Source organism: Kogia breviceps, chromosome 12 (assembly GCF_026419965.1).
Source record: "Kogia breviceps isolate mKogBre1 chromosome 12, mKogBre1 haplotype 1, whole genome shotgun sequence".
NCBI classification, from domain to species: domain Eukaryota; kingdom Metazoa; phylum Chordata; class Mammalia; order Artiodactyla; family Physeteridae; genus Kogia; species Kogia breviceps.
Genome location: NC_081321.1, coordinates 8,906,254 through 8,917,078, shown reverse-complemented (window position 1 = coordinate 8,917,078; position 10,825 = coordinate 8,906,254). Strand labels below are relative to the sequence as shown.

Below are 10,825 nucleotides of genomic sequence, written 5' to 3'. Positions count from 1 at the left end.
GTGGGATCCTCCCGGACCGGGGCACGAACCTGTGTCCCCTGCATCGGCGGGCGGACTCTCAACCACTGCGCCACCAGGGAAGCCCTGCAGTACTTTTTATTTTTAATTTATTTTTTAAAGTTAGATTGTAACAAGTAAAATTTAATTTACTTTAATTTTATTTATATATGTATTTTAGGTCTCAGTTTAAACCAAAAAAGGCTAGATGATTACAAAGCTCCATTCTGTCTCTAATGTTCTGTGAGTGGAAATTCAGTGAGACAACCTCTTACAAACTCTTGTTATCGAGATTAGTTTTTTTTTTTAAATCCCTCCAAATAATGACAAATTAAGAGTGTTCATCAAATCACAATGGAGAGAGCTCTAAAGTCTCATGACCTATGACAATTCAGCCACATTTTCTCAGCATGTGGATAATTCATTGTATTTTTTTTTTTTTTTTAGTTTAGTTTAAATATTTAGGATTCCCGTTGTCTCACTTGATCCTGAATTTGGAAGAAACTGGATGTAACGCACAGATTGATGAAGATTTGCATAAGTCCCAGCAGTACAGGAACAACATTCACCATACCTCATGTTTACCTGCCAAGCACGGGGAGGCAGGCCGTTGGGGGGAATAAGAAAACGACTCCAGTCTCCTCACCAGGCACGTGACGAGGTGCATCACAGATGTGGGTTCATGTAGCCTCCAAACAGGAGTCCAGGAAAGCTAACAGGGAGCAGGGTTCTGAGGAGAGCGATTCCGCTACCCGGCTCCAGGTGCCCACAGACCATCAGAGGAAGGGGCAGGGTCGCATCCTTTGAGGTGGAACTTGAATTTCTCCTCCTAATCGTCAGTGAAATCATTAGTGCCCCCAGCCTGCCGCCCGAAGTCCGTCAGCACACCCTGCCCAGATACACTTCCCTGTGGACCTTCCGTCGCAGGTTTCCGCAGGGTGCCTGGAACCAACGAGTGCCCTGGGCCAGAGTTCTCAGCAAGGGCAATTTCATCCAGGGGGACCTCCACCAAGCGTGTGGGGGGCAGAGTCATTTGCCAGATAAGGTTGGCACTCTTGCCTCTCCTGGTGGGCACAGTGCTTCCCCCCTTCACCCTCCAGCCTTGCTGCCACCTGCCAAACTTGCTTTGAAGCAACAGAAGCAAGATCTGTTGCAGCTGCTGGACCAGGATCAGCTTCAAGTTTATGCTCCTTATAAAAACCACATGTAACAGAAGCAAAGCATCAGACTTTGAGAGTAGAAGGAATGGGACGTTGGGAGACCTAACCCAAGCCCCTCGCTGTTTAGAAGAGCAAATCATGCCCAAGAGAGGTCAAAGTCGGGGTGAACAAAAATGCCTTCTGCCAGCCAGCCCAGCGTTCTTTAAATTTGCCGTGCTGCTGGCGTGAGGCAGTCACTGGGGTGAAGAAAATCCTCACTGTGTTGCGAAGAATATGAAGAGAATCAACTATTCCCCGTTGCTTAGCGAACCTGCTAATTCATCTGGAGCAGAGACGACCTGAGGGGGCCGTGATTAGACAGCCGTGGAAACGAACCAGCTTGGTGCCACTGTTTTGCAGAACGACCGCTTGGTGGCACTGTGGCCAGTAGGCAGACCCCACCAGTTCTTCACAGGGCCTGGCACACTGGCGATTGGGGGGAAAGTCCTCGTTGCATAGCGACAAGACAGTGAAACTTGCTGAGCACCCGCAGCAGCAGCTGCAGATTAACTAATCAGTGCGTTCAAAACACAAAGCATCTAAACATAGGAGGAAGTTCCAAAATAATTAATACCCTTCACAGACATGAAATCACTAGTCAAAATATTATTTTAAACCCATTTTACAAATGGTAGCGTTTTCGAAAAACCCCATCATCTCACCAAACACGCAGTTGTGCCACCCACACTTACCAGGGCCTCTCTCTTTTCTCCTTTTATTATTTGACTCTGAGAATTTATGGATTCCATAGCAGTGTAATCTAGACTTTCCTTAAAAGTAAATGTTCCTGCGTTCCTGGTAAGTAGGCAGTTAAATTTATCTTAGGTTAAATGTATTGTTGGCCCGTCTCCTTTCCCTCGGACCCTCTTTAATGTTTTTGAGCCCCTACCTACAATCTGGGCCATTCTGAATTGTTTCCTCAACTGAACACTTCTGTTCAAAAGCTCTGTCTTCTTTCTCAGGAGAAGCCTCATTATTTTTTTTTAATTGAAGTATAGTTGGTTTATAATGTTGTGTTAGTTTCAGGTGTAAACTGCACACCTGAAGGTAAAAGTGTATATTCTTTTTTAGATTCTTTTCCATTATCGGATAGGTTATTACAAGATATTGAATATAGTTCCGTGTGCTGTACAGTAGGTCCTTTTTGTATATTTTATATGTAGTGGTGTGTATCTGTTAGTTCCAAAGTCCTGATTTATCCCTTCTCCTCCTTTCCCCTTTGGTAACCATGAGTTTGTTTTCTATGTCTGTGAATCTGTTTCTGTTTTTTTTTTAATTTTTTATTTTATATTGGAGTATAGCTGATATATAATGTTGTGTTAGTTTCTGCTATACAGCAGAGTGATTCAGTTATACATATACAAATATCTATTCCTTTTCAGATTCTTTTCCCATATAGGTTATTACAGAATATTGAGTAGACTTCCCTGTGCTATACAGTAGGACCTTGTTGTTTATCTATTTTGTAAATAGTAGTTTGCATCTGCTAATCCCAAACTGCTACTAATTTATCCCTCCCCACATTTCCCCTTTGGTAAGCATAAATTTGTTTTCTATGTCTGTGAGTCTGTTTCTGTTTTGTAAATGAGTTCACTTGTATCATTTTTTTAGATTCCACATGTAAGTGATATCATATGGTATTTGTCTTTTTCTGACTTACTAGAAGAAGCCTCTTTAAAAGTATTGCTTTTTAAAAACTCATCAACCCTAATTGAGTTTTACAATTAGGATTCACCTATAATTTGAAAAATGTGTGATTTTAATTCTTCATGAAAATGACCCCCAGAAATGCTGGGTGTGTGTATCTGGTTTCACGGTTATGATGCAGGTCTGGAAGCTTGAGAACATTGTCTGGTTTTCAGTGGCAGACAGTCAATATAGCAGCAGTTTCAGCTGTTTGCCCACAACAGCTAGATATGGGAAATGAAAACTATAAGGGAATTCTGAATGAATCCTCTCTATTCTGCTTCCCTGCGATACCTTCCAAAGGGTGCTCTGTTTTAGGAGACTATATTCTGCTAGTAGGCCCCTGAATGTGCTAGACGGACCATGGCATGCATACCTGGGCAGCAAAAGAGTTGTGAAGAGTTTCATGGTGCAGAGGGTGGGTGGCACAGTGTCTGAGAAGAACCGATTTATACTCTATTCATCAGTCCAGATTCATTAAAATTCTGGGCTGATTCTCCAGGTAGACAGACTCTATATACTTGAATGACCCTTTAAAAATTAGTAAAAATTGGGCACACGACTCCACTGACACCTCCAACCAGCAAAGTTTTCCTTAATCACAAGTATTATGGTTGTTTTCAAGGGCTCTGACATCAACTTCTGTGTTGAAAGCTCAGGTTCCGCTTACCAGCTACTTAACCAGCAAATTCTCAAACCCCAGCTTCTCTGTTTTTTAAAATGGGGAAAATAACATGCCTACCTGTATTAGGGTCCTCCAGGAAGAGCAGAACCCATAGGACATAGATGACAGATAGGTAGATGGATAGAGGACAATAGTTTAAGAAACTGGTTCTTGCGATTAAGGGGGTCAGCCAGCTTGAAGTTTGTAGGGTGGGTGGCAGGCTGGAAACTCAGGTAGTTGCTGTAGTCTTCAGTTTGAAATCTAGGGCAGGCCAGCAGGCAGGAATTGATGCTACAGTCTTGAGGCAGAATTTCTTCTTAGGGAAACCTCATATTTTTTTTTTTTCTCTTAAGGCTTTTAACCAGTTAGATAACCATATTATCAAGGATAATCTGCTTTACTTAAAGTCAGTTGGTTGTAGCTGTTGAGCACGTCTACAAAGTACCTTCACTGCAACACCTAGGTTAGTGTTGATTAAATAACTTGCTATTCTACCGTAGCTGACATGTAAGACTATCATACCACCTTATAGGATTGTAATAAAAATGAGCCCAGACCCATGTAAATCATTCATTCAGTGCATTCCCAAACACATGGGAAGCCCTCAAAAAAGGTTTTCTACTGTTATTTAAATTTAGTTGTTGCTAACCCAATGGATTTTTCCATTTTCAAGTTATTCAGCACCTATTGCTATGTGCTAACTAGTAGAAACAGGTTTTTAATACCATTCTCAAATTGTGGCATTGTTTTCCTTCTTTAGCTTTTTTTCTTTTTCTTTTCTTTCTTTTTTAGTTCTGCTAATATTTTGCAGACTCAAGCGGGAAGGAACACCTGGGAGCAGGAACTTGAATGCGAGGTAGGTGACAGAGCTACTTCTGTTCACTCACTCCAAAGGGGTTTTTTTTTGAACTATTAAGAAGGCATGGTCTAAATTCAGGATATGAAAACACTTGAGAATGTAGACTTTTACCATCATTCTTGTGTCGCGATTTCCACATATACAAAATAGAAAGAACTGATGGAGGGAAATCAGTTTCAACTGTTAATTTAACCATTCTAGTCGAATATTAAAAAAACCCAGTGAAACGGGACTTAAGTCACTCTTGGCCATAGTTAATTGTAGGCAACTCTGTAGCTAAAAACATGTAACCATTATATATTTTCAGTTGAACCATAAGTGAATTGTACTGTAACTAGAAACAGATTTAAGTGAAATCAAGTGAAATTGAAGTCAAGATAGATTTTTTTTGTTTTTTGTTGTTTTAAAGCTATTTGCTAATTGGAGTGAAAGGGCAAAGAAATACAATGAAAATCCAGACTCAAACTTACAAATATTGTAAGGAACTTTTAAGTTTATTTTGAAGAAAAATTTAAACCAGCTAAATGGTTTATGGCGTTTTTGGTTTTTTAAGAAAAGATATGTGAGTATACCGTTTGGAAGACAAAGAGGAGAAACACTGCCTATATTTATTGGTTTTGTGGTTTAAAGAAACCCTCAACTAAAACAGGCCACATATTAAAACTCAGTGTAATTTCATAGACTAGGTAGAGATCTCCAATAGCATCTGTTTCCGTTTTTTGGTTTATATGAGCTGTGACACCTTGTGGAAGGTGAAAGTGAGACCTTGCCCTTTGGCAGCTAAGATCGCCCGCAGGCTGGACGCATGCAGGCTGGGTGGAGCGGCCCTCATCACCTGGCCTCAGGAAACTGCTAGTGATCTTGGTGGTATTATCGCAACCTGGCTCCACCTGTCCCAGAACTGACCCCACAGACTAAGGTTGACTCTCCACTCCCTCACCCTCACAGGAGACTGAAATATATTAACCAGAGGCGATTGTACTGATTTTCACGGGGGCATATTCCTTTCCAATGACCAGAATGCTTAGATGACTTATTCAGGGCACATTCTTACTGATTTTGGAATAATTGGGAATCTGGAAGTATAATCTGGAAGTTGCTTGGTGAATATGGGATCTGACAAAAAGGAGTATGGTTATTTTTTTGTTTGTTATTATTTGGAAGATATTTTAAACTAGGTTATAAGTTGAATATGAAATCTATATTTCACATGGAAAAAAATGGAACAATTGTGTTACTTATTTATTATTGCATATTACCCCCAAATTTGATAGATTTAAATAACCCACATTTTTTTAATCTCATAACTTCTGGGAGCAGGAATCTGGATACAGCTTAACTGTGTCCTCTGATTCACAAGGCTGCAATCAGAGGGTTAGGGTCAGGGTCTCATCTGAAGGTTCAGTGGAGGTAGCATCTGCTTCCAGGATCATGTGGTGGTTGTTGGAATTCATTTCCTAAAGGGCCTGAGGTTTGAGGGGCATTATTATTTACTTTTTGTCATTAACCCTACACTTCCTTTTCCTGTGGTATCGGTGTTCGTTCCACTGAAGTGGTAAAATCCAGAACTCAGTGTGGGCTTTTGGCTTGCTGGTTCTGGGTTATCCAAGGATACCTAGTGGAGGAGGCACAGGAGCCGTCATTTCTAGCCTGCTGACTTGACCAGGTTCGGGGCTGTAATGTGCTTGTCAGGCACGGTTTTCTTCTCAGGAAAGGGGCACTGAGGCATGGCGGGATTGAATTGGGTTCTGTTGGATCTCAGGAGATTTTTCCAGCTCAAATACTTATCTAACTGCAGAGTCAAAATGGCCTGTAAGCCAAAGCGGAGGGTCCAACTGCAGCCCAACCCCCAGCCCAGGAGTGCTGGGAGCACTGTGTCACAAAGCAGTAGGTAAGTTAGCTGTACCCACTCTGACCCCGAGGCTTGCTTTAGGGATTCAGCCGATCTGCCTCCCGGTCGTTTCTAGAGTTCACCTGGGTAGTTCTCTGCGACCCATAACCGTTTCTGAGTCACGACCGCCATCTGTCTTGTGAAGTAATCTGAATTTGACATGGATGCCTCCAAACTTCCTAGAGACTTACGAAGGGTCCTTCCAGCTCCATGTGTCCTCCAGTCAGATACGTGGGGCCTCAAACGTGGCTGCTCGGGTCAGGGCCACGCTGGCCTACCCTAGGCCTTTACAGTGGTCGGCTGGAAACCAACTCTCTGGCGGGGGAGGGAGATCCCTGATTTGTAGCATTTACTGATTTCTGTGGTGTCAGGACTCCCATCACTGCCGATTAAAAGCTGCCAGTCTGACGTCCCTCAGCGTGGAGTTGGGACAGATGCACACGACTGGCTTTCCTCTGGGGCCAGCAAGACCCCAGCTGCAGCACACTGCTGTTCTGCACGTTTTATGAAAGGCGCCCTCCAGGTAGAGGGATTCAGAAAGGCTCCTCTCCGGGCAGACCTGCAGCACACGTGTGCCCTGGTGAGCAACGGCAGGCGCCCTCTCCTCCTCGCGTGGCTCGCTGAAAGGGACGCGAGGTCGATTTTAGGCCCCCCAGCCGCGTGCCTTCGTGCAGTGCACGCTCAGCACCACCGCACAGGGCAGTCCCGCTTCGGTTCACGGTACCGTGCGACTGAGTCAAACGGATGGGACAAGGGAAAAGTGAACCAGGTTACCCAGCCGCGTGAAAACCTGCTTGGTACAGGCGACAGCATTACCGCCAGGTGGAACATTAACCGTTCTTAAAACCAGTCTAGTTAACAGAAGGCTATTATTGCTAAGAAGAGCCCCCAACTATACACCAATCCAGGGACAGACATAATGATACAGCTAAAAAGACTTCGGAAACATGAGGCCTGCAACACTACATATTTAGATTCCAGCCCATTAAATATATTTATCGTTAGTGATTTAAATCTTAATAGTCAAACCCAGGCACACGTGAATATTTAAAATTTAATGTAATTCTTTACTACGTAAGAAGCAGTTTCTCATAACTCTATTTAGCCTACCAATTACTCTGGAAAGTTATCCTCCCGCTTGTTTACAGATGAGGAAATAAGCCGAGAGAGTACATAATTCAAGGTGATGCAAAAAATGGATTCAAGACCAGTTCTGCCTAAATCTCATGCTCTTTTTACTATGCTTATACAGACATCAGTATTGTGAAATAGACAACTTGAAATGGCTCCAGTGAAGATATTTTATTTTTCATAAAAATATAAAATTGTACAATGCTCTTCAGAGAAAGAAAAATTCCTTCAATGCCCCCAAAATACCATGTGATTTAGTAGTAATTCTCCTCTCTTTTAAAACTAAAAAGGTAATTGATAATATGCAACTGATTTCTTGTGAAACATCGCATTTATGTTTTTAAATTTTATTTGCCTTTATTTTAACTAAGTCCAGTTTAAACCTATACTTTTTGGAACAACCCAAATCAAGCCTATCAATTCAAAGATGATAAAATGCTAAATGGTGATGCTGATAAATACTGTCAGTTAGCTGGTAAAAAGTGATATGAATTTGCTGCAGCATGAAAGATTCTGATTCAGATATATTAGGAAGATTTTAGATAAAATAGAAAAAAATTTAAGAACTTCAACTATATCCTAAAATTTGATCTAGTCCAACTTATTCCATATTATACTCAGTTGCTCTAATACGCAACAGATCTATGCTAAATTAACAGAATATGACTGGTCTAAATACATAAATTTATTTTCCCCCTTACCTTCCTTTCTTCGGGAAAAGGGGAAAGGGAATATTGCTCTGTCTACCCGGAGAGCGAGGAGCGCGGCAGGACAGACGAAGGGGGCAGAGCTCACTGGCTCTTCCGCCCGCTTCTGCTGTCTCTCGGCCTGTGCGTCGTCCTTGTAGGTGAGTGAGAGATGCTAGGATTTCGGCAGGCTGCTCCTTAACTGGGGTGGGGCAACAAACGCTCCAGCTGTTTTAATCAGTGCCGTTTCTTAACGTGCTTCAAATGGCCAAGGCGTGCAACCAGCACAATACCCAAAGCAATCAGAACGTTCCTTTTTAAGACCAAGGAGTTTTCCTCTCGGTTTGATCTACTCCAAAATACCCAATAGATAGGTTTAGGAATAAACTGAAATAAACTGTAATTTACTTTCACCCCAAATTACACATCGGCTACCTGAGGACAAAGTCACTGCTCTTGTAAAGATACTGAAGGGAAGGGGAGTAGCTCAAATGAGCCTGTAATTTCAAATCACAACCAGAGAAGAAACACTTCGAGCACAATGGGGACATTCCACTGAAGAGCCACGTTCATTTGGAATGTTTGCTTTGAAAACAGCTCTTCTGGGGAACTCAAAGGTACTAGACAAAGCAACGCAGAGTAAGTCTCGGGCTGTTTTGCAAAATAAAAATAGACATTTGAGTAGACCAGATGGCAAAAACATACCCATTACAATCTGAACACTATATTTAAAAAAACTTAAATTCTGAAGGCCTGAATATTAACAATCTTTAATCTATCTAGATTTGTGATCCTTAAAAGACATTAAATACTCTTAAACCCCCAGTCCTCCAAAACACAAAGAGGCCCAACCGACTGGGCTAGTGGTATGTCAGTCGTCACACAGTACTAGACTAGAGAGCTGAGTCTGTGACCTAAGCACAAGAGAGCTTCAGGAACTCAGGCCAAGGGGAAGCACTTAATTCCAATGCGTGGCCTCAGAGAAGGAGGGAAGTACCTCATCACCCGAAACTATGTGGTCCATCTCATGAGCCCCCTCACAGGCAAGCTAGACTGTGATGCCTCCTCTTAAACTACTTCGTAACAAAACACATATTGTTTGGAAGCCAAATGTTTGCTTCGTTAGAGCAAAGAACAATTACAGTTTAGCAGCAACAGAGAACGCAACTCCTGATTTAATGATGGGAAAGAAAAGAGAGGGTGTTAGTGTCCCAATGGGGACATCAAAAGACCCCCAGAGCTGAGTGCGTCGTATTATGAGCGTGATTCCTCGACCATCACTCCACTTGGTAGCCAGGAAGAGAGCAAAGGTAGCTGTGATGGGAACTGGAGGGAACCCCTCCGCCTCCTACCCCTCCTGCCAGGCCCCCTGGCGCTCTGGCTTCAGTGCTTCACTCCGGAGTGGACGCACGGCCACGCCCCCGCTGTGTTTCTCGCTGGCTCAGAGTACATTCATAAGGAAACTCAAATCAGGGAAGAAGCTAAGTGTTCTGGTTCTGGCTACCTCCGTGAGATCCGCCAGCAATGTGCCCCTCATTTCGGTCCAGATCTCTTGAGGCAGAAACTCCATCTCAGCAGCTAATTTCATCCTATTTTCTTTAGAAAAATTCTCCAAACTAGGTGATTACACAACGAAATGTGTGTGAACGTTCACTGCTGCCCTCCCCATATACATATATAGACATACAATAGAAACACACTCTATGGGTTGTCAAGATGATGTATGTTACTGAAATGCCTAACAGGTTACTTCTTATTTAAAAATAAAGTTTGACTAATTATTCTCCAAGTACAGATTAGCAAACCTGCATAAATACAGCTTGAAAAGACAGCAACGAAAGTTTTAAATAGAGGCTATCTTAAGGGCTTTCTTGATGGATTTTGTTAATGTGTACATTATTTAAAACGGGCATTATCATTATGAATTATAAAAATAGAAATGTACATATTTGTTAATACATATTCACAGCTTATGCTGGAATGGCTCACAGGAGAAATGGTTCACGCAGAAAATAAACATTACTCAAGTAAATATGAAGAAAGAAGATTAGGTCCATAAAGGCTGAGAACTTACAGTCAATAATCAGCCCATTTGGTTTCTCTTTGTAGGGCAACATGCAAGGAAGTGACACCTAAACACACATACACACACAATTACATGAATTACATGGAAAGAATATAAATTAACCAATAAAGCAATGTGGAGTTGAGGTGCAAAAACTATATTCTTCACTCATTCTCTCTACTGTGCTTTCAAGCATTGCAACATGTTAAATGCCATGGGTGGCAATACCACCCCAAACAGGTCTGAATGTTTGTAACTTTTCTAAGTGTTGAAAACTAAAGCAAAATCCTTTGAGATCTATGATCACACATTTTGGTAGAAATCGCAAATTTACAGAGATGACTGAGCAGTAGGTAGTAAATGGAGCCAAGAAGTACAATCTTGCCTATTCATCCTCCATAAGAATCAGAATATTGGCTTCAATCACTGACTCATCATTTTATATGCTCTTCACCCTGAAAAATAAAGTGACCAATGTAAGAATGCTTTTATTTTTTTTTTTAATTTTTAAAAATAAATTTATTTATTTATTTTGGGCTGCATTGGGTCTTCGTTGCTACGTGCGGGCTTTCTCTAGTTGCGGTGAGCACGGCCTACTCTTCCTTGCGGTACACAGGCTTCTTATCGCAGTGGCTTCTCTTGTTGCG

General features: G+C 42.0%; 2 protein-coding genes across 4 annotated transcripts in view; one reads left to right on the top strand and one right to left on the bottom strand.

Annotated features, from left to right (window-relative positions):
* DUSP16 (dual specificity phosphatase 16) overlaps positions 1-10,825 on the top strand; it is a 182,592-nt gene that overhangs the window by 21,980 nt on the left and 149,787 nt on the right. The window contains exons 1-2 of one of the 2 annotated variants that reach the window (XM_067008743.1): positions 445-1,994; positions 4,339-4,402. The gene's annotated coding sequence lies outside the window, so the exon portion shown is untranslated. Of the gene's footprint in view, positions 1-444; positions 1,995-4,338; positions 4,403-10,825 lie in introns of those variants that run through there. The other variant, XM_067008736.1, reaches the window with a different exon arrangement.
* Positions 7,337-10,825, bottom strand: part of CREBL2 (cAMP responsive element binding protein like 2) — a 33,373-nt gene continuing 29,884 nt past the window's right edge. For both annotated transcript variants that reach the window (XM_059082689.2, XM_067008746.1), the window contains exon 4: positions 7,337-10,633. In XM_059082689.2, the coding sequence (XP_058938672.1) occupies positions 10,629-10,633 (5 nt within the window). In that variant the 3' untranslated portion in view covers positions 7,337-10,628. The remainder of the gene's footprint in view (positions 10,634-10,825) is intronic.